The sequence below is a fragment of the Haliaeetus albicilla genome, chromosome 8 (genome assembly GCF_947461875.1).
Source record: "Haliaeetus albicilla chromosome 8, bHalAlb1.1, whole genome shotgun sequence".
In the NCBI taxonomy this organism is placed as follows: domain Eukaryota; kingdom Metazoa; phylum Chordata; class Aves; order Accipitriformes; family Accipitridae; genus Haliaeetus; species Haliaeetus albicilla.
This window is the reverse complement of record NC_091490.1, coordinates 25221186-25249171: the sequence shown is the minus strand read 5'-3', so window position 1 is coordinate 25249171 and position 27986 is coordinate 25221186. Positions and strand designations below refer to the sequence as shown.

Genomic DNA, 27986 nt, shown 5'->3' with positions numbered 1-27986 from the left:
TTTGTTTAATTTGAATCTTTCCTTTAGATTGGGACATAATGCTTTCTAAAATCTTATCATGAATTTCAAACAAATGCAGAATTGCTTTAAAAAATCTGGTATATATAAGAACACTAATACTAAATGCATAATTAAAAAAGAAACTAATGACATGAATGTCAATAAAATTCTTTTAATGTTAATCAGTTTCTTGGCTAATAGGAATAACATATATAAAATATAATGAAGTACAATAAGAAAGTACATATTCCCTGTGTTAGTATCAGCCTTGTTCGTAACAGTTAGCAAACAACTGACTTACCTGCTGATTTTGTTGTAAAGTTACACCTTCCAGTTTTTCCCATAAATATGTTGCTATTATATTTGCTGTTTGTATATGGAGTCACATATACAGAACCTTCTTTATAAGGTTCTAATTTATGGCAAATAAAGCTAGTTGTGTTGACAAATTCTGGCTCTTTAAGAAAAAATGAAAAATGAAATCAATTAATGAAATTTATGTTAGGAGCACAGGAACTCTTACACTTCATCAGAGCTACCTGAAAACACTGTCATGTGTACTTTGATTTTAATTACCTTGTACTTGGTTGGTTTGTCTTGCTTACTAATGCTAAGTGAAGGCTCAGGAAGAGGAAGATATATATTCCCCAATCAGAAAGGTAGAAAGTTGAGGTTTGGTTTGGTTTTGTTTTTTACTTTCTCAGTATGTCATTTAAATGGGTGTAATTAAAAACTAACATAAAGTGCATTGATAAAGAGAGGCTGATATTTCTTCTGTGTTCAGCTTGGGAAGGGGTTAGTAGACACACGTCAGAAGTCGCTCTGCACACTGGGCAAGCCTGTTCTGGTATGATGAGAGAGATGTATGCTTTTATTAGGGGCAAGCAGGACAGAAAGAATTGCATGAGAAACAACATGAGCAAAGCTATTACCCACACTGCAGCTGGGGCTTTGGTGGCTTGGGGAACTGGGGAACAATGGCCTCTCCATCTTTCCTTCTGGCTGCTTCAGATGTGACCTCCCCGCACCCCGGTATACTACCTCGCTCTCCTACACTGGCCAAGCCAGACCAACCAGAGAAACTGGTGCATTGGGCTGCCGCCCTTTTTGGTAGTGGTCAAATTTGGGACATGGAGAATGGGAGAGATTATTTCTATCTGGGGAGCACAGGAGCTTTACCTATCTAAACATGTATATGCTAACTGCCATACTTCTGACCCCTGACTTTTACATACATTGTTGTTACTCAGAAGGCAGGTCCCTGTCTTCTCAGAGAATATATTAACCAGCTATAGCAGCATTTTCTGAGACAGAAAGCACCATGTTCAAACTGATCAGGCAACTGATGATTTTGTCATAACTTATTCTTAACACAAGCAGCGTGAGAACTGAAGGGTGACAGAGTTGTGTCCTGAAATGGTAAACTGAATAACCACATGGTTCACCTGAACAACCTCAAACGAAAGAAATTTAAACATTTGTGTGTCATTCTTCCCCACCCCCCTCAAAAAAAAAAAAAATTATGCACAGTTTGAAGAGATTCCAATATGGTTTGACATTGCATCATGCTCGGTGCTCTGTAAATATTAAAACATGCAATGAATTATTCAATACTGAAGGGGCATATACTTACCGTTATCATTGCATTTCACGCTATAGCCATGTATAGGACCCTTTGAAATGTCACTAGGTTTATTCCATCTAACTGACACATTTCTGGCGTCACAAACCACTGTAAGGTTTTCTGGTGCTTCTGGAGCTGTTGAAAAAAGAAAAATAATGGGGAGGGAAGGAAATGTTTGAATGAAAATGCACAATATTCCTCTTTTTACCTACTTTGATTAAATTAAATTTCATTAGATACTAAAGCAAGACACCAACAACATGTAATATTTTTCGCAGTCTATTTCATTCAAAGAAATTATACATAAATATAAACTGAATATATGTAAAAGCATCATATTAGAGTAATTTCATAAATTTAATTAATTCAGGACAAGGTAAATATAGCAATACCACATATTACCAAAACTGTCCAACATTTCCAAATATTTACCTTGATTTTCTTATAATTTTAACAAACTTTAAATGTTTGTCCTGAATTTTTATTTGCAGGTTACTTGATTTAGTTGATTTCCTTTTTCATCCAGAAAAAAAAAGCTAAGCTATTTCCAAGGGCAATGTTTTGGAAAACATCTGGAGACACTCTTTGTAATTATTTTATCACATCTTGCTTCAAATCAAGAATTTAACACTTGTATTTGACTAGGCCTCTTTTTTTTTTTTTTCTTCTTTTTGTCTTCATTCAAACTTCCTTACATTTGGCCATGTTCTCATCCTCCAAAAAAAACCCAAATCACAATCTCTGAGAGGAGAGGAAGGCATCACACTGGAGTACTGAGACCAGGGGTGGAGAGGGAAAGGAAGACTGTGGCTGCAGTCAAAGAATAACCACAAGGGCAGTAGACTGGGCAGGAGGAGCTGGAGGATAACCTGAGAGTGGCTGAGCATGCCACTCAAAATATATCTTCAACCCCAGGAAACACAATAGTGGGATTCATAGTAGGGATTTCCAGAAATATGCGGAACATAAAGCAAAAATAAGCATTACACTTACCACCATAATCTGTTCTTATGGTGAAGGTTTGCTTGACAACCTCCTTTTCAAAAAAACATACAGTACCAGTGCATTTGTACTCCTTGTTGGGTGACAAAGCGTTCAGCTCTTTACATTCATTTAATTCTGTAAAGTCTAGTGCACCTGTAGACACAAAAAGAGTTTTATCAATATTTTTCATAAGTCCAAAAGTACCTGGTACTATTTTAACTGGGATTTTCTCTACCATATTTATTCAATATAATTTGTAATAAGCTATCATAATATTCCAAATGGAAAAGTGTACAACTTAATCCAATGACTAGGTTTTAGGTTCTTTTATACTAACTTAGTTTGCATAGATCTTTACTTTTCATCAGTAAAGCTCATATGATTTGACTTTCTAAGAAAACAGTTTTCCCACACAAATCAAAACATTTCATGGGAGTCTAGCAGAACCCTGGAGCGGCTTCTTGGCTCTTCAGCTCCCTGAAATATGAAATCTCCAGTCCCAGACATTCATCACACATTTTTCCGTGACACATGAAGACATTCAGCATCCATATCTTCCCTACCACACCAGCTGCCTTTGAGCCAGTGTCTCCTCAGGCTGACCGGTTCCAAGAGCAGGGAGCCTGGACTCTCACCATCCAGGAGCCTACAGAGCCAGCTTTCCAGGTAGTCTGCAAGGGATCAGCTCACAGAAGACCCACAGATTGCAGGATTTCCAAAATCTCAGGTTCCCTTCAGACCATCAAGCAGGACTTCAAAAACTACAGAAATCTGCAATTTGTGAAGCTGGTAAACTCAGTAAATGAGCTCTCTGGGTTTAAACTTTCCCTAGACTTGCAGTGCGCAGGGACGGTAGTCCCCACCTGGAAATCCCAGAGATTCTGAACAGCCCGTCCCTCAAACTGGCACAATTAATTTAAATCTGCCAGTCTCTCATCAAAAGACAACATCAACATGGCTTTTAAAAATAAATAAATAAATAAATAAATAATCAACTTGTAAAATATCTTAGAAGTGTCTTACCTTTGCAGTTAACAGTCACATTAGCACAGGCAAGTGAGTCTTCCCAACATAACTTTGCAGATGTGTCGGTTATATCCTTAACTTCGAAAGGATCCTTGCTGCTCTCTGAAAAGGATTAATGCTGTATGTCACTGTGACATTGACTACATTGATTCTTTAAATAGTAATTTGTTCTTTTATATTTGTTGACTTGTTCTGCAGTACGAAGATACAATTGGCACAGAATAATATACAAAGAATTTAACAAGAAATGGAAAGTAAAAATTGAAAAAGCCTACATGAGATAAAGACACTGCTGGTATCCAACAATCTCTTTAGTGAACAAAACATCCAGCATAAATAGTAGCTTTCAAGTGCTGGCTGATCTTGCTATTGCTAACCATGCTGCATATGGCCAATGTAGTTAAAGTTCCCCTTTTTCCTTTACAATGAGAAAATTACAATTTTTTACATCCTACTTGAGGAATATACTGTGAGGTTTTAAGATGCAACTTCAAAATGCAAAATATCTTGCAAACTAAGCACAAAGTATGAAAACCTTCTTTCTGATTCTCTGAAAAGAGACAAAAATAGACTAAGAAATCCAGGAAAGCTGAATTGCTGCATGTCAAAAAAAAAAAAAAAAAGGAAGAAGAAGAAACTATTAAAAGCAAAAACTTTCTATACCTACCAGGCGGAATAGTAAAATAAACATCTGTGCAATTTTTAACTCTAACAGTGTATCTCATGCATCTCTGGAGTTTTATTATATTGGTGCTGGAATTCACAGTTATGTTCTTGTTAGCCCACAAAATAACATATTCTCTGTTTTTTCTGAGATTTCCCAGTATAACTTCAACCATGTTATTCTCGTCTTTTCCATTTCCTATGCTGTAGTTCATATGATCAACTAAAAGAAAGAGATAAAATAGCAAACAATGATTTTATGACAATCTTTAAGAATCATTAAATGTTTTATGGCACTGCCAGCACCACATGTGTTTTAAGAATCAGAAAATACAGCAAAATCAGCTGCTCTTTATTCTTTACTTTTTTTAATTTTATTTATCTTTTACTTTAAAAATTGTTTACACAAACCAGAAAATTTCCTTAGGAAAATATTCTTTTAAATAATTTTCTAGTTAGAAAAACTAAAGAATTAAAAACATGAACATTCCAGAACCCAATTTGTTTCAATTTAAAATGTCAGTTCAAAATGAAATATTTTGACACATTTCAATCATTTGCTTGAACAGAAATTTCAAATTTTCTTATTCAAAGCATTTAATATCCACCTAGTAAATAATGGCTATAGTCTATTCCTGAAAATTAGAAAGGAGAGGTCTCTAATTCTAAAGAGAGATAAACCCATGTCCAAACTTTAGGGTTTTTTTTAGTTATGAATTGCAGTTTGTAGCATATGATTATCAGCATGATGGGGAAAAATTAGAGAGAGCCCAGTGGAATGAAGTCAGATCTCTTCTGCAGCCCTGATATCGACAGCCTAGAGCAGGGCAATTTAACAGAACTGTAAAAGTAGCTGAGAAGAATATAAATGTTAATAACTTTAATCCTACTCTTGAAGACAGTTTATAAAATAACCTGAGATGCTAACTGATCAGTTTTACTGATCAGTTTTCTGTATTTGAGTTTACTGATTTGGTCAAATTTCAAGACTGAGGAAGAATAAGGGGTTTGATTCTTACCACAAGATTCTTCAGTTGTCACTATGGGACCTTCTATAAGAAAAGAAAACAAAACAAAGGTGTAGCTCAGCAGGTTTGGGTTTTTTTTCACAGAGCATTGGAGGAGGGTGACTCGTACTGCCCAAAACTCTTCATTCAATATATTCAATACAAGTAATTGTATTTAGCACTCCACTCACATTCAAAAAAGGGAAGAAAACAACCCCATTTTTAACTAGCTGTTTTAGGGATCATGTGTCTTTCATCATTTTCCAGTGACATCACTAACTACAAATCAAACTGGTTATTAACAACATTTCTGCATACAAAGTTACACAAGAATATTCCAAAATCACTCGATCTCATAGCAGTATGGTAAGCTATAGCAGTTTCCCAGGATAAGTACGCTGTGGAATGGCTAACTGAACAGTAGCCAGTGTCACCAAAGAAAAAAAATTTACCTATTTTTTGCACAGCTACTCTTACATTTGGAAAGAGATTTATGCAACAGTACAGATAGTTTTACAACTGTTTTTACACTGAAATACCCAAAAAAAGTTATGAGCTGGTATTTAGAAAATCTGTACAGAAGCTTGAGCAAAGAACTTCATCCTGAAAACAATTACTTAAAATATATTAAGGTATAAGTATTACCAAAAGAGACTGACGTCTAATTTTTTTCATAGAAGATAGGCCCTAGATTTGCATCCCTCCAGGCTAGGAGTCATCTGGCTGAATAATTGCCCCTAATGAGAGGGTAAACTGAGAAGGTCCAGTGGAGAGTTACGAAGATGGTTAGGGGCAGAAAATCCACAAGTAAAAGCTAAGTTCAGTCTGTCAAAGAGCTGACAGCAGCCTACAGCTACTTGAAGGGCAGTTACAAAGATTGTAGGAGTCCAACTCCTGGATGTACTTTGCTCAAGCACACACATTATTTTACTGACCTGAGTAATTCCTGACAGCCCAATTGCGACAATAATGTGTGTAAGTGCTTGCAATATTAGATCCCAAGAAAACGTTAATGCTGAGTGAAACAAAAGGGAAGCCACCAGAAAACAGAGAAACATACAGATCTTGGATGTATTCATACTTTTTTGCTGCTTGGGCAAATTTCTGTGAATATCAAGAGGAGTACTGACACAGTAATTGACAGATTTACCCTCCTGCTATGCTGCTGTGTGGAAATAACTTCTATTTTTCACTTGTTTGACAAGTAGCAAATCTGGTGTCTTTAATATTACTCATAAACTATTAATAAGAGTCCTAAAAAAACCCTTAAGTTTAATGCAGTTGTATGTCTAATTTGTATGCTTAAGTTTGATAAAAGAAATTCAGAACAAATTCCCTCATTCTAACACATTTTCTGTGCTTGCAGTATCGTAACTGTCATAACTGTGTGCAAGTTTGTCACCTATTGTGTGAGTGGGGATGATCCCAGTGTTTGCTGGCATGCTGACTGGTGAGATGGTGCTGTGCAAGGATGTTGAATTGTAATCATCTGTAAGGAAATAAACAACATATCAGCATTAAAAAGTAAAATTCATTATATCATACGGCTCTGTCATCAGAAATGTCTTACGCTACAGCCCTTCTCCACTTTTTTTTTCCTTCCAGGATTTTTGTAATTTAGAGAAGAGTGCTGAAAGAAAATCATGTTAATACATCCAATAAAACAGAAACTGAGTATTTAAATAGAAAGCAAATTTTTAGGAATATACAACTTATTAATGGATTTGGCAGTGTACAAGGACAATTTTTTGTGTCATTATTTAGGGATAATCCAGGATGGAGTCAACATAAAAATGGCATTAATAATTGTGAACTGGGAAAAACTAAAACATTTTGCTATATTCTTACAGTAAAACACAATTATGAATAGTGCTTGTTCTCTTTCAAAAACAAGTGCTCCAATAGTGTTCATTTGCCAGATGACATACCTTGCTCACCATATTACTTATTATATTGCATTATTTACCTCCCTGCTTATAAACCACTGACAGATTTCTACATTCTCTTTTAGGTCCATTCCTATTGCTATTGCTTTGGCAACAGCCTCGTTGACAGCAGCTGGCATTTGGTACTACTGTGATGACTACAAGGCCTGGCCATCAAATAGCAGATGTTGGAAATATTTCTGGTATTGCCACTATGCCAAATTGCAGATACCTTTTCTATTTGATGAACCATAAGGTGAAAAAGGCTACCCTGAGGCTGAATTACTTAGTTTTCCGCTACAGTTCAGGGAGTAGTGAGTGGCATCTAAAGGAAGACAGCAAACCTGATGAAGCATTCTTGAAGGCAATGGGAGTGCGTGTGGTCAGGGCAGGAGTGCTGCTGCGTGGTGGGTTGCTGAGTCCCACAGCAGGGACAGAGCCTGTGTGCGTGGAAAGGTGTGTGCTGTCTGCTGGAGAGACACCTGTGGTGAGAGGTACAGCAGTTTCATTAATGCTTTGGAGGCTGCCCAGCCAAGGAGGGACACAAAGCTGCACAAAACACAGGACTGCTGTGCTGAAGCGCTCTTGTACTGAGGCACTGTGAATTTGTTAGCAAGCAAAGGCACACTAAACGCTCAGGTTGTTAGGGGGTCCAACAGGTGTCAGCTGAACATTCAGTAAGTATAACCCTTTTTGGCGCTGACTGCACCTCTTTCATGCTAAATGCTGTGTTTTAAAATATACTCAAATTCATGACTCAAAACCAGACCTGTCTGACATTCTTGTCTCTTAAGACAGCATATTTCATTTCATTGGGCTGGATGAAAAGGCATTACACACTCTGTAAGATAACTGCACACAGGAGAAGGAAAGAAGAAATGATCAGAAAAAAACATCAACGCAGTTCTGTCATGTAAATAATAAGTTTCTTACCAGGTGTAGTCGCTGCTGACTCAACTCCTTAACAAGAGAAAGAGAGAGAAAAAGTGTAAATTAAACTTTGAAGGTATTGGACACGATCATATGCCAAAAATCTAAAAAGAAACATTCCTTCCTTCCAACTATCAGGTGAGCTTTCCCCAGGGAATTGCACATTCTTAAGTAATATTGGTCACATTAAAAATCACTGTTCCTTGAGACAGGAGTCTGTGCTGTGCAGCCTGAGGGGTGGAGACAGCATCAGGAAGGCTGCAGTGGATGCCAGTTCAGCTGAAACAGGAGAAGAGCAGCAATGCCGCAGTCCCAAATTCATCATTACCTTCAGTGGTGCCTGGAGGTGAGAGTGATGTGGAGCGTGCAGGTGGAGGTGACATAAGGGAGGGAGAGCTGGTGTTTGCCAGATTTTCATCTCCTGCTGCACAGTGGGGAAAAGATATCATCAGCTGAGCAATGCATGAAAGTGAGAAACTCATTGCAAGCAGAAAGACTGCCAGCTGCTCTCTGAATTATATTTCTCCCTCCAGCACTGGCAAAAAGAACACATCTACATTGCTTTCCAGTTCCTGCACAGGCTGTGCAGCACATCTGCTTGGATTTATTGCAAGAGCATGGCTCATGGCTTGCGATTACGTCTGCAAGACCACTAAGTCCAAATTTCCACCAGTATGTCTGGGATGCCTTTGTGGCAAAGAGGTTTGATCATCCTTTAGCAAGGTGTGGGGGATGCACTGATTTCAGGTGTTTGAAAACACCAGCTGAAGGGGATGAATTAATGTGCAGCTTGCAAAAACCCCAGACTGATTGGGGTATTTTTGTTTCGTGTTGTTGACCCAAGAAGGACTCTCTTCCCACAATCATCAAATACTGCTGTGGTGCCCGAGGAGCTCTGCATGAATTGCAGGAAAGTGTCACTGTCACAGCTCAGTAAGAAAATCTCATCTGAGAGCTCAAGGGGAAGAGGTGTCCATAAGGAAAACATGAACTCGTAACAACTGCTTTCTTTGAAAAACGTGTTTCAAATCCCCACCTTTGACTTAATTCAAATAAAAAACCTAAATATGTCCTCATCATGTTAACAAATTTTGCAGTAATATAATTGACTTCAGACAACGTAAAGCACCAGCTTGTTTTAACAGTGATGAAGTTAACCAATGTATGATAGAATTAGATGCCAGTTCAGCTAAAGCAGAAGAGCAGCAATGCCACGGTCCTGAATTCACCGTTACCTTCAGTGGTGCCTGGAGGTGAGAGTGATGTGGAGCGTGCAGGTGGAGGTGACACAGAGGAGGGAGAGCTGGTGTTTGCCAGATTTTCATCTGCTGCTGCACAGTGGGGAAAAGATATCACCAGGTGAGCAATACATGAAGGTGAGAAGTTCATCTATATTAGAAAAAGGCCAATGGTTTGTATGGCTTTCTCTGAACCACATTTTTCAGGACAGATTTGACTGGGAGATAGTTAAATGTTTTCATGTTTATCAATGCAATTTGCAATACCAAAAGCTGAAAGCCTCAACATATTTTGCATCATCACACAGCAGTGTATACAAGTACAAGCAATATCAACAAATAGAGGGTGACTTTTCACTGAATGAAGAATGATTTTATTGCTAAGAAGAGATACCAACACATTTTTTCTCATTGTCTAGGAAAAAACCTACCTGTATATAATCCTCACTATACAAGAGCTGGAAAGCCAAGCCTCGACATTCCTGAAAGCCACTTACTTTCCCTAATATTAATTTCTAAATGGCAGTGCCCTTCCTGGACCATCCTGCTGATATTTAAAAATCTCTCCAAATAACTTTTATCTCCATGTTATAAATTACCTCCTGACTTGAACTGGGAGCTATGATCTTTTCACACCTATAAAAACAAGCCTCAATTTTACACTCTGCTTTGAAATCCTGACCCCCCAAAATTTTGTATTTGTGTAATGTAAAATTTCTGTTGCAAGAAAGGGAGACAAAAATAAATGGCAATGTCTGGAACCATGAGTTTGTTCTCATCACTATATCTTTTACTCATTTTGAGGATTAGAAGCTTCCACTTTGACATAAGAATCCTGAAATCCATCCCAAAAGTATGTCTGTTCCCTCAAGATGTCTCTCTCTAACATAGCCTGCTATGCTTTCAGCAAGGAACAAATCCACTTGTTCACACATTCCTTGCTGTGACTGTCCACAAACTTTCATCAGCTTGTTTGGCTCTTCCTTTCTCTCCCTTTTTCTACTAGTTGTTTCCCACTAGGTTTCTTTGCTGATTTTTTTTTTTTTTTTTGGGGGGGGGGTGGGGATGGACGGACATGTGTGGTTTTGTCATGGTTTAACCCCAGCCAGCAACTAAGCACCACGCAGCCACTCACTCACTTCCTCCCCCCCTTAGTGGGATGGGGGAGAAAATCAGGAAAAGACATAAAACTCGTGGGTTGAGATAAGAACGGTTTAATAGAACAGAAAGGAAGAAACTAATAGTGATAATGGTAACACTAATAAAATGACAACAGCAATAATAAAAGGATTGGAATGTACAAATGATGCGCAGTGCAATTGCTCACTACCCGCTGATGCCAATGGACACCCAGCTAGTCCCCCAGCGGCAATTCCCCACCCCCACTCCCCAGTTCCTATACTACATGTGATGTCACACGGTATGGAATACCCCATTTACACCACTGTGGGTCAGCTGCCCTGGCTGTGTCCTGTGCCAACTTCTTGTGCCCCTCCAGCTTTCTCGCTGGCTGGGCATGAGAAGCTGAAAAATCCTTGACTTTAGACCAAACACTACTTAGCAACAACTGAAAACATCAGTGTTAGCAACATTCTTTGCATACTGAACTCAAAACACAGCACTGTGCCAGCTACCAGGAAGATAATTAACTCTATCCCAGCTGAAACCAGGACAGTTTTTCAGATAACACTTCACTGTTTATAATTTCCCTGTTATTCTCTGTTACTTCAGCTTCCCTACATGGTACTTCACAACTGTTGTAGCTCTACTCTTTTGAAAAGAAACTCCTTCAACCCTTAAAGCAAAAATCCAGGTTTATGTGAAAAACTGCAATACTTATGAAGGATACATGTTCTGTTGCTCTGTTCATGTGCCAGCATGAAAACCATGTCTCTCATCTCTGACACAGAAGCTCAACATAGGCAGATCTCCTGGGACTCCAGAGATTTTCCTTATCGACCCAACAAGCAGCAGCACACGTCTTGGCTGCTCAATAGCCACCATGGATTCTGCACTCCGTATGGACAATTCAGAAGACCAGCAACAGCCATTAAGAAAACATGACCAGTGATGACAAAGTCATCTATGGAGAGTGAGCAATTTCTTTATGCTCAGAACTGTCATGAAATGTATATAAGACATGGTATAAAAATGAATGTAAACAAAAGCTAAAATCTTGTAAGTACTTTTCTAGTGAGCAGTTCAATTTTTTGTGGGCTGTACGTTATTCAAGATCTCTTCCTACAAATTAAAATTTGGAAAAAGCCAGTAGTTTGATATTTTAAAGAAAAAGCATCAACAGAAGTCAAATGAAGCTCAGCTAGAAATAGTAACGCAGAGCTAGCTACTTCATTCTTTATTGAAGTGGGGATGGGTGTTGCCTAAAATCTGGTCAATGAGATGAGGATATGGGCCTGCCTATAGTTTGTCTGAAATCATATGAAAATGTCAAAATAAAATTGCTCTTAATTGTAAGAATATAATATGTAAAAAAATGCAGTAGACTGACAACAGACTGAATAACACTGATTTAGAAGCCACTATATTAACAGCTTTAGTATGTTAAGTCATTTGTATCTATGTATCTCCACTGAAACAGAGGACCATGGATACTTTTCAGAGCTACAGAATGTTAGCAGATGAAGCTTCCTAACCTGAGAGTTGTCACAGATAAGAAACAAAAATAGAGATGATCTTTTGAACTATCAATGTATCTTCAGCATCTGAAATCTCTGATAAGGACTGGAAGATTTATTAACAGCAATTGTATAATCTCACTGTATACGTTAAACTGCCAAGGAACCTTGTAAAAGCTAACATGTATATTCATTCATATTTGCCATGAGCAATTAATTTTCAATGTATTTTCATGTTTTTTAAATTCAGTGTTTGAAAGCTGGCAGTTGGTCACTCTAAATTCCATAATATGATTTTTTTCTCCAACTGGCTTATCAGCTCAAGAATCAATTATTTCCCCTCCTTCCCAAATCTCACTTTGTTTCAGCACACTAAATATACCTCAAGCCCCAAATTAACTTTCTGTGAGCATCTACACAGATCAACTTCCACTTAAATAACAGTTTCCAAGAAAAGAATAGAAGGAGTTGCAGAAAAAGTTCTAAATGAAACTCTGCTCAGAGATTAGTGAAACATTTAGAAATACTTTTCAAGCTATTTACTGATCTCTAATGCAAACACGATGGAGACAAAAATTTATACTTCAAGATTCCCTCTTCCAAGTGAAGATAATATGAGCAAAAGAGAGCTCATAAGCTTGTCACAGTGTTGTATTTCTGGTTGCCTCATTCACCTCCTTAAGATTCCTGTGAAAGTAATTTTCAAATCCCCTCCCTTGTAAAGTTAGGAATAATGCTACTAGCTTAAATATAGCGTGAGGTTTATTGCTCACTCATGGTGAGAGATGCTAAATGTTACACACAATCATAGAACTCAAGGTTGGAAGTGACCTCAAGAGGTCATTTAGTCCAACTGCCCTGCTTAGATCAGTGTCAACTAGAGCAGATCACCTCTTAAAACAGTTTGGAAAATAATAGTCCTACATTGCCCTTTTTTCCCTCCAAATAAGCACTGGCATTTTAACAGAATTTCATGGCAGTTCTATGTCCTTCTAAGCATTTTAAAGGTCTATGATTCTATTCTATTCTATGATTTTTTTATAGCAATGTAATAGGATGCAGTTGAAAAGAATTCAATAGGTGGCACCAGAACACTAAAAAAATCCTCTCAAACAGCAAAGCAGATAGGTTTCCTCATATAACCTTACTGAGAGATACTAGGTAAACTGAAACAAAATAAAGAAGGATCCCAACACACCAGACTGTGTGACTCCAATATTAATAGACATATTGCTACAATGAATTTATTTTTCCCAAAATGTCCCACAGCTAACAAATATGTGTGAGCTAACCTCGGGTTACCAAAGTTAACCTCAAAGTCAAAACTGTTGACTCGTGTATATTCTAAAACATAACTCTGGAATCTTGAAGGCTGAAATCTAAGAATATATTTAAAATTTAGTAAGGATGTCCAACTCCAAAAAAAATCTGTGCGGTATGAGAGCCTGATAATTACCAAACTAAGCAAGTTGGTGTGGGTTTAAACAGGAACTATCCCAAACCTTTTCTCAAATCTTAAACTGCATCTTAAAATGCATAAGACATTTTTAAGATAATATGCATAGGATAGGCTCAGACAACCCAAGTGGAAGAATTAAAATATACAAAAAGTTCCTACTACTGAAGGAACTTTTCTAAGCTTCCCTTTCTCTTCTCTTAATTTGGCCACCAGTTAGTTCCTGCTGACTTACCCAAAAGATCTGCAACGCATTAGTAACGTTTGAGCAGATCTGGCCTTAGTCAGATGCCCTGCAAAAAGATACAACCAGCATATCCCACAGGCAGATGGGAGCTTGGCTAATCACTTTCGTTCCCTTTCCTCTCTAGCTACCAGTTGGCAGACAGAATGCAGCTGCTGCTTGAAAGAAAGGTTTTAGATGGAATGACAGGCTGTCAATGAAATATGCCTAAAACGGATAAGCTGACCACCCTTTCTCCTGAAAGCTCAAAGACATACAGGCCCTGGGAGTGAAACATGGGACTACTGTATTTTGAAGAAACCTTTCAATGTTCAACAAGAGCAAATGGAAAAACTGTGAAAGAAACCAGGCCACAAAAAAAAGCCAAACACTTCAAACCCCAAGGACAGCAGGCTGTACAGGTCACATTTGGAGGTACAGGAGCTGCTATATCACCACTGCAGTAGTGACTGCACTCACTGCAGTGAACTGTGGTCGCACCCATGTAAGAAGTTACTGCTTGCTGCTGTCCTCTCAGGAAAGACAAATAAAGTGAAAATGCTTTCCACTTGGCAGGACCAAGTGACTCAGCAGAAGACAACTCAGACCTAGGGTATGTTAAAAGACACTGTGTTTCATGTATGTCCAGGGTCTGATCTTCTTGAGCAGAAGGAAGCACCAGCACACACTTCCTGTGCATGTGTGTTATTAAAGGAAACTCCAGCTGATAAGATGGAGATACTGTTGAATCTACCTTAAGAGCCTGAAAACATTATCATGTTTATATGGGCAAAAATACATTAGCTGGTGACAGGGAACATGCCTTTTAACTCCATTCTGCTGCTTAATTTGCACAGTAGGTAAAATGGACCTGGTTTTGTATTTCCTGGTGGGCTGGGCAGGGGACTGCGCTTGCATGCCATTAGCTCAAGCTGTCCCCTCTGAGCACAGGACTGCTGCAGTATTGCATTCCTTGATGCACACAGCATAAAGAAATGTGGAGAGGAGGATCCCTTTCTTCTAGTAGTGCATTTGGTGTTTTATCTAGTGTGGTACCATACTCTTCACATCCAGCTGCACTCTGCGTTTCTTTGCCAGACCTGGGGAGGGGGCAGAGGAAGTAATCCTTCCTCTCAGCCTTGTGTCTGCAAAACCATTGGCAGACAAGATTTTCTGCCAGGAAAAATGCTTAGTGGTTCTACAGAGCTGCTGCCCTTTTCCCAGGATCTCTCCACACTTTGGCATCTTGGACAGACACCAGCAACCCCCACCGAGCAGCACCCTACACAAAGCAGCTAGTCTAGGACCAGATTCTGTCTTCCCTCCTTTTACAGCTGAAGAGCACTGCTTCAGCAAGGTCAGGGCTCTTCACATCTGCACAGAAAGCAACAGGATGTGGTCTACTTGTTCAGATGGAGTAAAGCTCTTTGAGGGGGTCTTCTAGCGAACAGCACAGACATTAGTCAGCTCCACTGCAAGCCAATACTAAACTGCAAAAAAAGAACAGTTCCTGGTGGGAGGTGAAGGGTAAGTAAGGCAAGGAGCCTTACAAAATGCTGCCAGCCGCCCTTCTTCTTTGATTTATTTTTAAACTTCAAGTGGGATAGGATGTAATTCACACCTACTTTAAGGCTCCCTTGTTCTGCCAGAACCAGCTAAAGGGACCTTAAAGTAAATGAGCATCAGGGCCAGAGATGTTATTGCTTCTTTTTGCTGCAAACACGAAATAAAGGGATCCATTGCTACTTTATAAATAAATCTGGGCAGACCTATGAATAGGCTAGCAAACACTTATACATCTGAGTAATTCTATACCACAGAGGACCCTTCAAATTTTATAGGTAGGATCATGTGTGCTGAAATGCTTTCATAATCACAGACTGCAGAATTATACTTTATTCTTTATCACTAACACTGGGGAAGAAAAAAAAAAACAACAACCCCAAACCATTCCCAGTTTCTGGACAAACTGCTGCTTTTTGAAAATTGATTAAAATAATGCCATATAAAGCTCACATTAAAAATAAATGAAATTTTGCATGCTCTGAATAAAAAAAAATTACTCTTTTGAGTTCAACATGTAGACACTTCTCAGGTAACTGGAACATTTCAGAGGGTCCTAAAAAAAAATGCATATGCTTTTGGTCATTGAAGATGCAGCCACAAAATCACTCCAAAGTAATCCATAATTCAATTAGTAAAAATCTTCATAGCCCTACAGCAATCATAGGAATGCTATACATTTACTGTAGCTGAGAATTAAAAATAAATAGATATTAGAATTTCTATTCCCACAGGCAATATTTACAATATTTATTTTCACCAGAAACTAGGGATAAAAAGTTGAAACTGTAAATTTTAATTTAACAGAAATTCTAAAATATTTTGATTGAGAAATACCAATTGTTTCCTTTTTGCATCAGGATATAACATTCATTCTGACTCCCCAAAATGATAATTAAAATAGTTTCCATTTGAATTGCTCAAAATATTTCCTTTTATACAAGTTCACTAATAATTGCCCCCCACAGTGGCTCCTTAACACACTGCAATCATTCTCTAAGAGCCTGATCCTGTCAGTCTTTCCTACAACCTTTAATCTTTGGTTAAAATATATATCTTGGGAGCCAAAGGTTTTTTCGTTCCCAAGACGCCTACCAGTGCTCAGACCTGAATTGCATTGTGGAAGGCATAGTCTTCCCACCATCTGTGACCCTCTCCTTGCTGTCCAGCTTCCAGGACAGAAGTTGTCTCTCTCCTCCTCAATTTCAGAGTCAACTATAAGCCTTAAGCAGCATGTACAGCATTGGAGAAGGTGAAAAATTCAAATTAACCAGCAATCAAATACAAGGGCAGCAGCCAGAAGAAAGAGATAGAAATAAGAATAATTTACAGCTGGCAGATATAAGGAGGAACACAATGTTGCAGGCTCAGGAAAGAGGAGGAAGTACAAACATCAAAGTTTGTCAACATTTATCAGCTAAAACAAATTAATACCAAGCATAACTTCTGCTAACATACAGAGCCTGTCTTAAGGAAAGAATAAGAAGAAAAGCACAAGAAAAATACTGACATAATACTTTTTTTCTCAACTAACCTGAAATCAAATGAAATATTTCTGACCATTTAAAACAAGAAATTTTCTGATTCAGATGATGCAAAATAAATTTAAGAGTTTAATTTTTCCAGACAAAAACCAGAAATTTCCCTCAAGAAATATTAATTTCATGGAAACAACAATTGTTACCAATGATATCTAGAATTTCTCAAAACCATAAACCTGAAGTAGAACAAAAACTAAAAGCAGCAATTCAAATACTTTCTGCCAAGTACACAGTTCTTGCAAACTTAAAATAAATATCCAGGAATATTGTATATTTAGCAGGCAGAAGGAAGGCATATCTATCAATTGCACTACACTTCAAATGACATCCTCAGTCTTCACAGGAGGACTTTAACTACGGTAACCCACTTGTACGACTACAGCTAATGACGGCTTTTCTGCTCTGTGGTTTCTCTCATGATGTTTACTTCTGCTTTTCTTCTACAGAACCCTACTCAAAAGGAAGAGGGTGCAGCATACTGTGGTTTAGAGCTTAAGTGCTTCCAAATGGTGAAACTGAGTTACCATAGCACCCACATGCTCAAGCAATCAGACCTATCTTAGTGCTAAACCACAACTTCTCTAGTGCAGTCATGAAATTTCCCTATTAAACTCCTTTTCACCAAATTTGCATTTGTAATTATTTTTAGTTGTACAGGTTCATTAATATGATACAGTGAGGGGTGCCAATCTTTGGGATACAGTCCAGGCTGCTTTGCAGGGAGTACTTGTCACCATGTGAATTGTCTGCAAGAGGCAAGAGTATTAAACCCTAATGTAACAGTTACTTCAACTGTGAAACACTGGCTACCATCCACAGCCATTAAGAAACACCTATACATGAGGAATTGAAGATTGGCTGTAATACTTGCTTGGCAATTTTGTGCTACATGCAAAAGAAAAACTGTGCTAATGTTTGCTTTGCCTTTTGTACATTTTCAGTATTTGTGCATGTATAGAGTCAAGAGCCAGACTCACGTAGATACCATACTAAACTTGTCTGTTGTCAAGGGCCAGTCACTTTCATCATGACTTTTCTAGCCCTGCTGTACCTGCCCTGAACTTCCCTTCCCACATCTGCCACGAGCAGAAAGAAACACTTGCTCCATATTGCTCTGCTTAATGATACCAACAGGCTGGTTCTGGATTTGCTGAATGCATATTGTTTATGGCAAGCAGAAAGAGGAAAGAACATGCAACTATTACATTATTCTCTCAATTCCTACTCCCATGTTTTTGCAATTGCTGACTCTGTTAGTCCTGGGAAGCTGCTGAGCACAGCTGAAGGCAGCTCAGTTCTCCAGAGTTTTGACCAGAAAAGGAGGCTGCAGCCGAGAACTGACTGACTGTTGGTGAGTATAAGGTAGGGGTAAACTTCTACATCTCAGACTATCTCATTGGACCATGGTTTCCTTAAATATCTGATTTGCTTCTCCATCTGCCTCTGAGTTCCTTCAAGATAAAAGCATTATCTGGTATTGTAAACCTCTTCCTGACTGCACATTAATTTTCACATAATTTTGCCAGCAATAGAAAATGGGTCCTTTGTTCTGCAAACCAGAAACAACTTGGAAATATTTCTCTAAACTATCTTTAGTCAGCTCAAAGGTCAAACCATAAACAGTTTGGTACTGTATGAATAGCAGCATTTTAGCCATTGATAACATAAAGTCTGCTGAAATCAGAAATATTTTCTGTTTAGTAGAGATCTATTAGCATGAAGTCCTTGCATCAACAGCTCTGTACCTACTGGGAGCATTATGTCAGTGGGGAATCTAATCAGTGATTTTCAAAAAGATGCAGCCAGTGATTTTTAAAAATAAATGAACATTTCTTTCAAGAAATGACATCTGTCTATGAGCTTTTCCTTTTTGTAATAGTATTTTTCTCTGATCCATTGCTATGTTAAAGACCCCCCAAAAATATCTAACTGGCCTGTGGGGGAGCTGAAGGAGGAGTGCAGATGACAGAGATAAATAGTTGATATTCAGGTGCTCTGAATATGTGTCTCCAACTGAGCTCACCTAGATTCACAAATACTTAGCTTTCCTACAAAATAGATTCAAAGTACAATCAAAAATGGAAAGAAAACACATAGACTCTGAAAAGAGACCATAACATTTCCTTTAATTTTTTTGTTTGTTTATTTGTTTTGTAACCTTAGATGCACGTGGTATTCTGAGCCAGTAAAGAGTTTTAGATGGAAGTCTGATTTTCAAGGTGAGGTTGCTTCCTCTTAATTTAATTTTATTTATAATGCACAGATATCAGTATTCCTCAATCCCAATCATAACTGCCTTGTGCTATGTTCCATGGATGCTGTATAAGACAACTTATGCCTGGAAAGGTTTCAGTCAGACAAGATGGGGAAAAGGAAAGGAACATTTCAAGTGTTACAAAGGGAATATTAGGATTAAAAAACAAACAAACCAGCCAACCACAAAACTGGAGACAGGCATTCACAAATTCTTAGAAAAAATCTATGCTAAAAACAGAAGCCCCAAACAATCCAATACTCTGTAAATTCACAAACCCAGCCTTTTACTATCACAAATAGCTAGTCCCTAACAAGCCATTTCTTCAGTTTTTATGCATTGCATATTTTTTTTTTTAATGTAAAAGGACATATAAAGGTACCACAGGAGTGCCATGGCTTCACCTTGGCCAAGGCCTGAGGGCAGGGCAAGCAGGGCTGAGTGGTGGCAAACAGCCTCATGCCAGCAAGACAGTGTGATGCACCACAGAGCAACCCACCAGAGCGCAACACTCAACGCTGCTGCAAAAGTGTAGCGGGGTGTTCCTGGGGGCTGCTCTGACACTCTGACAGCACCTGGCTATCGAGGCCCTCGGCAGTAGGGGCTGGGGACAGAAACAGTCCAGAGCCCCACAAGTCTTTCCAAAGCTGTAGTCACATAATACTTCTGGTTTAGTGACACAGGTAAATGCACAGGCAGCAGCTGCCCTGTTCCCACAGGATAGTTCTTCCCCTCACCAAGGTGAAGCTCCCAGTAATTCAGTGTTGCTGCAAAAATCACACATTTCAGATAGTGCCCTGAATACAAAATTTCTCACACTTGCAGGAGATGCCAAGTGGCTCACAGGAGTGGTGATCTGAGGACTGCAGTGATGTTTGCTGCTACTGAAGCATCTCTGTTACAGAGCCCAAGGCTGGGGCTGGAGGGAGTCAGCTGCTGTCTTTGATGAGAACAGGGCCCGTGGTTCAGATGAGCACATTGGAGCCAGAGTGAGGATCTGACTATCTGCTCACAAGAATGACATGACTGTTTAATTGAATTCTCTGATGATTGTGCAGTTCAGGATTAAAGAACACTAGCTGCTTTATTCCACAGCGGAGTAACACACATGGCATTGCTCTGTACCTCCAGCGCACAGTGCTGGGTTTTACCGTGCTCAGTTACTCTGCCTGCACAGCCCCAGCCTTTGAAAGATCCTTAACTACAGCAGAAAGGCACAAATCAGAATAAAGATGTGGCACAAAAATTTCATTTTCCAGCCATCTGTCATTTGTATTTGTACAGCCTCTTGCTCCGAGCTTAACAGGACTCTCAGCAGTCCCTATGCTCCATGAGCCAAAGTCCCAGCCTCACATCTCTAAGCAGCAATGCTCTAAACTATCCTGCTAGTCTCAGTCATCTGCTATGACCCAGATTTCTTCCAGCATGAAGAGAAGATCCTAACCAGCACTGGCTGATAGACATCTAGCTTCTGTTTCTTAAAAGGATAGAGAGTACAGAGGGAAAAAAATCACCCAGCTCAGTGGAGAACTGTTCCCATACCAACTCTGCCTGCTGGACAGCTTCCTCGCCCTCCCAGGTCTGCCAGCTGCAGCCAGCAAACTCCTTTTGTTTCAAGGGAGAGTGATTTTACTTGGTTACTATCCTGACTTTTTTTTTTCCTCCAGACATTCAGGCCAGAAATGATCAGAATTAAATATCACTCATCAAATATGCTACTGAATAACATTTTTGTTTTTCATAAAATACTGTGACAAACAGTATTGACTGATCAACAGCTAAATCAACTGTATACTTGTTAGGGGTTAGGGTACAATTTAAAACACAGTAAAATATACACACAAGATGTTGATAAGAAGCATAATAAGGGTCATATTCTACCACCATTACTCATGCAAAAATTGTTTGAAAAGTAAATCATTCAGTGAAGCATATTAACATTTTTTAGAAAAACTGCCTGCTAAAAATTATTTATATATATTTCCTATATAAACTAATATGGAATCATTCATATTTTATTGAAAAGCAGAAATTACCGGTATTTAAATTAATCAAAGTTTCCTATATTTGATATATAACCTGAAATCAATCTTGTACTCAGCCAGCATGAGGAAAGTTGGGACTGTGACCAAGTCCTACCAAGGAGTTCCTCATTTTACTACTATATGAGTGATCAGGTGTACCCTCCATGTCTGTGCCTCTGCAACTTCCCATGCAAAATGGAGATAATGGCACTTTCTTACTGAACTGGCATACTGCAATTAGAAATTCATTAAAAATTATGAGGTTTTCAGACAAGGGATCTGAAAGTGCTATAAAAAAAATACACTCACACCTGTCTGATTGCATAAACAGGAACAGTCATCGGGCTGCAAAGAGAGAAACTCCTAGAACTCGAGCTCCCCAGAATGCTGTGCATGCACGTACAAAAGCCTCTCATTGTCTCAAAATCTGGATTGCAAAACCTGGGCTCTGTCCCTTCAGGGAAGCTGAGCCAGCGCCATCGAGAAAGGACCTGTACTTCATGTCATGACAGAAGCAATGATGAACAGATTTCAAAAGAGAGCTGAGTGTTTTCTCAATCCTCTTTCCTTCTTTATTTTTCTTTTGAAAATCAGATCATCAATTTTGGTGCCCAACTCTGGGCAGTTACCTGCATTTTAAATGTGTCCTTTTTTTTCTCTTTCTCTATTTGCTATGGTCATTACAACAAACATGAGATGTGAGCCCTGACTTTAACAATCTATCTGATAATCACAAGCAAAAAGAGACGAAAACGTTTCATCTAATTTTGCTTTAAACCCTGTGCTGACCATTCTTTTCTGAAAGACAGTGTATGCTGAACATTTCAGGAGATGAAAATAAAGGCTCAGAAGAGGACTCCACTCACAGGGATTACACTGCCCCATATTCCAGCAAAGAACCTGTGAAATCAAAAACTCATATTCCTTGGGATTTGAGTAAGACTAATTTCAGTACCACTTTAAATAATTCAAGGCAAAAGGACCATAAACAGTCTATGCTTCCATCTTTTGTACGTGGCAAGCAATTTTCATTAGCATTTCATAAGTATTTTCCTTTTCTTCCATTTTTATTATAATTTTTTATTTTAAAAATATTAAGCTAACAGTCTGGGAAAGAAAAGTAAAATCAAAGATACTAGATTAAGATGCTAGACAAGAACTTATTTAGGAAAAGAATTTTATGGACCTTTCAAAGTATAGGGACCCAGGGAAAGCCCTCAGGCCAATACTAAGAGAACATCCAATTTCATGCTCCAAATAATTTTATACTCTTTATATAGGCACAGCAATGCACAAGCCAGGAAATTCAGCAGACCCGTAAACATTTCTGATGTCTAATAATAAGAAAGGTGTATATAGTACCATTACACATCTTATGACAATAGCAAGAACAACTCCCACTAGGAAGTGGGAGGTCAGAAATGTGATTTGATCTGTAACAAGTATCAGCCTGTATACATACACATAGATGGAGAAGTTTGGAAGTAGCATGTGTAATGTCTTCCGTGAGGACAAATGAAAAAGCTGAAGCACAAAGACACAATATGTGCAAATGTGGGTAAGATTTTATTCTTTCAAAGTCTATACTTTAACAGCTTTTGGTTGAAATACTGATGAATTTATGACCACGTGACCTGGTAAAATTAACTGCTCTTTCATTTTTATCTAAGGGAATATATCAGAAATTTTTCAGTTGTGTAGATTAAGACACTTGGAGACATTATCTAGCACCTCTACAGCATTTCATATATACACCACACAAATTTGATAATATGAACAAACCAAAAAAGACAAAAAGTTGTGGTAGGTGTTCAAGAAAGCACTTCTGCACACAGATTCATCATAGACTTTAGTAGGAATGAAGCTCATAGTTTGAATTAAGATAATGTTCTGAATCAGGACTGCTAAGAGTCCGGTGTGTAAGCACGTAACAGATCCCTAATATCACCCCAGCAACAAATACAAATAGGAAATGGGGACTGAGAGTGCTTAATTCAGCATTCATCTCTGCTGGCTCGGGAAGGCACAACAGCCTTTTCTCTGCCTGCCACTTGGTGCATGTAGTCCAGCTCCAGTGTGGAATCACCTGGCTTTCCACGGGCTGCTCTGTACCAACACGTATGCTGTTAGGAGTACTTGGATAATCTGAACTATGATCAAAACCCTGCACAATCTATAGCACCCACAATCAAACTCTGTGTGAATTTGTCTGTTTTTATAACACTTCATACTGCAAACTGAAAATTTCAAGGCAGTTTCATCCATATTAAAATTATGAAAGACAACTTATAATGATGCCCGATTTTAGCAAGGCAATTGAGACCACTATAACCGAAGACTCAAACAGGCTGCAGCATTTCAGTTAGGATTTTCAAGATTACCCTCACATCCAGAAACTTTGAAAAATCTATAAAAAACTAAAATTCTAGCTTCTGGACTCCCACTTTGCTCCACAAGATTGTTTTGTAGGAACTTCCCTGGTCAAGAATGCATGATGTTCTGTCCATTGCAATGTCTGCTGCAAAATCAATTGATTATGTGCTGTTAACACAATGCGATGTTTTTCTTTCCTTTTGGAAATAAATTGTTCTTTATGTACATTTACATAACCAAGACCAAAAGAAATTAAGGACAGAACAACAGCATCTGCAGAGATGATGGCGTAAAGCAATCTGAAATAGTGCAGTGAAAGATAAGGCAGGAAACCACCACCCCTCTTTAGGCTGACAGGGCCAAAGAAAACCTTTACAAAGATTAGTAAACTCCCAAGAAAATAAGGAATATAGTGATCAGGGAATGGAACTCTCTAACCAGGACATAATGTGTTTCTGTTAGGGGATGAGTAGCCAATTCTCTAGGTCCACAGCAGATGGTATAAAAGACAATTGAATTAAAGGCTATCAATTCATTTTGGCAGATGTCTGGGGCAGATAGCTGCCCCAAAGGAGTATGGTTCTCTGATGAATGGAAATGGAACTTTTACAGAAGCATTCTCCAAAGAATGCAAGAAACGGTACTGAGGTCCCCAATATCTCCTACACTGAGCTGACATCCCCCCTGCTCAAATCCCCCATCACTAGTGATTGGGAAACTGGCTGTAGTGGAGGAGCTGTCTCTGCAGAGGTGAGTGGCTGATGGCTTAGTGGGATCCCACTGCATTTGTTACCATGAGGAACTTCTCAAATTAGACCAATGACAATCTATTTGACCATGGCTTTCTCCCTGTGAACAAGGGTTTACATTACACAAGGAATGTGGGCCTCCTGTCAGAGCATCTGCTCTCCAACCAGGAGTCCAGGTGGTTTTACTTGTGCAAAGGTACACAATGCTAAAATGGCTTAATCACCAAGCATATTTTGTCTTTCAGCTTCTAAGTTATTGGCAGTTGCTAATGAAAATCATCTTTTACCTCATCAATGTTAATGAGCTTTGGCACTACGCTACCAAACGCAGTTGTAAAAATTCTACTTCTGCAGCTAGCTGTGTTACGGCTTGTTCAGGGGCCTCTCTTTCTTAGTTTGCTGTACCCTGTAGTCACATCCTTTTTGGCTATGAGTCATTACAGTTAATCAGCCATATGGTCAAACTCCCATTTCAGTATAAATCAACTTCTGTTTAGATTTGAGCGGCTTAACCATGGGAGGGTTCCCATTGTCTTGTTAAGTTTCTGCCTTTGGACCTTAGGGGACAAAACTGAGAGATCAATTTTGGTGTTTACCCTTTAGTCAGCTTGAAGTTTCACTTACTCTTCATGTGCTAGTTTGGCAGAGAGATAGAGATATCACATAGAGTAAATAAAACCCACTGCAATCCACCACCTCACTAGGAAGGGGCAGAAGAATTATTTGAACGCTTAGACATTACAAAACTGTTGTTAAATGTGGTCTCTAGCAGTAACTTTGTCCAACAAAATCTCTTCATGTGTTCTTTCCCAGGCTCTGCTTTAATGCTGACACAACAGCTTATGATGCAGTGCTGATACATTAATGGGCTAAGAGAGGGGTTTGGGGCTAGCTGCAGGGCTGCACTGCTTTCTGCACATGCACCAGACAATGCTACTCTCTGCTGGGAAGCTTAAAATTGCAAAAGCCAGATGTGATCGGCTACTTCTTGCCTTTTTTTTGCCGCCCCCTCCCGCCCCCCCAAATGGTTAGAAGTTCCTGATTCTCTGCTTCTTCTGAAGCAGTTTCAGCAGCCTACCTCTAAACTGCAATGGTCCCATGTTCAAGGGGCGGATCCCTTCCTGCCTGGCTCTGTTCATTATCTTATCATGCATCTGCCTATGTCACATTCCAGGAAACTGGTCCATGACTCTGCTGAGGCCTCCACATCACAAATATCCCCATCTAAAAGATGTGTTCAGTCTCCATAGCCTAAACACTGGCCCATTCTTAGACCAGTTTCACTATGAACTTGCAGTTGCTTCAGAAATGCCATCTAGGTTGCCTATTTTGGGATGCCTTGACAGTTTGCTATCTCCCCACCTTCTGACTTGATCAGAAATTCTGAGATTCAGAGGTGACAAGATCAAAGAGATTGGTTTAGCCTTCTAGAGAGATAGTAATTTAGATTTGCTTGCCCATCAAGCCTGTGACATGTGACCATGGCACTATGTTTTTCTTCCCAGTCTTGACTAGATTTCACTGGGGGAGTACTGTTTTACTTCAGGTAAACTAGCAAGCTTAATGAAAACTTATGTTTCTTTTCAGATGATAACCTACTAATTTCAGAGGAATTTCTAAAATAGACCCAGTCAGCCCCATTTAATAGTTTATTGCTAAAGATAAATAAAAAATTAAGTTCCTACCATTATTCCTGCCAAACACAAGAATAAAAAGAAAATGTTCATTTCCACCTAGTCTATAGTTTCATCTGAAATGTATACGTATTCCAGAAATGGAAAACAGTTGAATTTTTTTAATAATTTAAAGCTGCATATTTAAAAATTTTTGAAGAAGGATAAGAACAGACACAGGAACTAACAGCAAATAATGATTGTAGATGTACAAGAAAAGTTGCGTTAGCTACAAAATATAAGAAAGTACTCATGTTCACCTTCAAAACTAACATGGCAGACAAGTAGCCAGAGCAAGTTTTTGCTCCTCCTCTGACACCACCAGGAAGAGACTGAGTTGCATCAGCAGATCCAGCTCACAAGGCACACGTTCAACTGTACAGAGTATAAGCGAAAACAAGCCTAACTTTTCAAGCATTTTTGTGTTTTAACAGTGTTTAGAACTAGTGGACTACTTTCAATTTCCTGGTAAATGGCAGCCTGCAAGAACTATATGGTGTCACAGGATGTGGGTGCCTTAATTTTATCTCCATTTTGCAGAGCACTGCTCTGTACTTAGCAAACCAGCTCTCAGCTTGCATTGTAAGCAAGAGCCTTCCCATTCCCATGGCAAGGCGGCCTGTCCACCCACAAATGTGTAAACTTCCTCACTGAGGTAAGGTGAAATGTAACAATGTACAAAAATATTAACACTTCAGCCTACATCGTTTGCAAACATAGAATTTTACAAAACTAAACTACCAGAAAGTGTAGTTGCCCTAATGACTTATCTTTCATTTTTAGCATGCTTCTTTAGCTACAAAGCACTACACAAGCAGCCTCTACAATGACACAGACCTCATGGTACATCACAGTATGAGACAGTTATTATCTGTCCGTTCATACTTTACCTTCCATGAGCATTACACTGTACACAGAAAATCCAGTGACTGTCCTGGATTAGGATGATCTGAGTTGCCCAGTACAAACATCCAAATACTTCTTCCTTTTATAGTTCTGCTATTGCTATTTCAAGTATTCTTTAATTACTGAAGGTTCATTGATCTAAAGTCCAAAGACCCACCCTTAAAAAGATGATTACTATAGTACACTGACTACCTCCACCATAGCAACTGATGCTTAGGGAGTTTTTTATTTTTACTGTATGTTCATATTCATAAGTCCTTCAAGACATTTTGGGTAAATCCCACATCATTCAGCTCTGAAGCTCACTTCCTAAAGACAACATTCACAAGCTTTATGCAGAGTTCTTTGCTAAAACAAAATCTAGCATCAAAAAAACAACAACAAAAAAAGGGAACGGGTCGCATTTCTTCTCTTCCCCACTGCTCACAGAAGCAAACACCCTGTGCTATTACACTACTGTGTCCCCTTTCCCACACCACTAATAGACTGTAGTCAACTCTGGTTTCTAACATTGCCTTATACTTTCAAGCAGGAACAGGAATCTCTCTAGGGCCGACTGCATGAAGACTTTGTCAAAAGGCAGCTTTAGTCTTCTGTTTGCTTGCTCCTATTACTTTTTAACAATCTAGCAGACCCACTGAGTTTTTCACAGCTTTTCTCATACATTGGAATAATTTGTTAATTTATTATGGTTTATGTTATTTCCTGAATTAATTTCTTCTTCATTTTGGTAGTAATTACTTTGAATTTTACCGACAGCAGTTGGTATTATCTTTAGTTGGCATCACTTCAGATGGATTTCCAGCTTCAGAAGAACACCTCTAGTACCTAAACAAACACTCATAACCCAGCTTTTATTTTTTCCTCTGGCTTTACTGCTCCCTTTCCACTTAGGCTCAGGCACACACATTTGCACAGTGTGTTAACATAATTTCCTTGCAGGTTCTAGGATTTCGGGGCGGGGGGGGGGGTATGTTTTCTTTCTGTTCATTCTAAAATGCTTTCTCCTGGAGCTAACTTTCAAACACACTTGTCCAAGAGAACATTAGTGCTCATATTCTGCAGAAATAGCACTGGGGATTTTAAAGGAGATGTAATTTTTATTCTGTTTAAATTGTACTTAGAAGATAGCATATTTATTTGCAAGACATTACATTTATGTAACATCCTCACATCTTGTCATGGTTTAAC

General features: G+C 38.8%; 1 protein-coding gene across 7 annotated transcripts in view; it reads right to left on the bottom strand.

Annotated features, from left to right (window-relative positions):
* The window catches only part of PTPRC (protein tyrosine phosphatase receptor type C), a 104721-nt gene that overhangs the window by 22840 nt on the left and 53895 nt on the right, over nucleotides 1-27986 (bottom strand). For 3 of the 7 annotated variants that reach the window (XM_069789385.1, XM_009927602.2, XM_069789383.1), the window contains 7 exons: nucleotides 8163-8189; nucleotides 5317-5349; nucleotides 4302-4520; nucleotides 3632-3736; nucleotides 2618-2761; nucleotides 1634-1759; nucleotides 302-457 (listed from right to left, as the gene is read on the bottom strand). In XM_069789385.1, coding sequence (XP_069645486.1) covers nucleotides 302-457; nucleotides 1634-1759; nucleotides 2618-2761; nucleotides 3632-3736; nucleotides 4302-4512 — 742 coding nt within the window. In that variant the 5' untranslated portion in view covers nucleotides 4513-4520; nucleotides 5317-5349; nucleotides 8163-8189. Of the gene's footprint in view, nucleotides 1-301; nucleotides 458-1633; nucleotides 1760-2617; nucleotides 2762-3631; nucleotides 3737-4301; nucleotides 4521-5316; nucleotides 5350-6706; nucleotides 6794-8162; nucleotides 8190-8487; nucleotides 8584-9394; nucleotides 9491-27986 lie in introns of all 7 variants that reach the window. The other 4 variants (XM_069789384.1, XM_009927600.2, XM_009927597.2 and 1 more) reach the window with 3 other exon arrangements.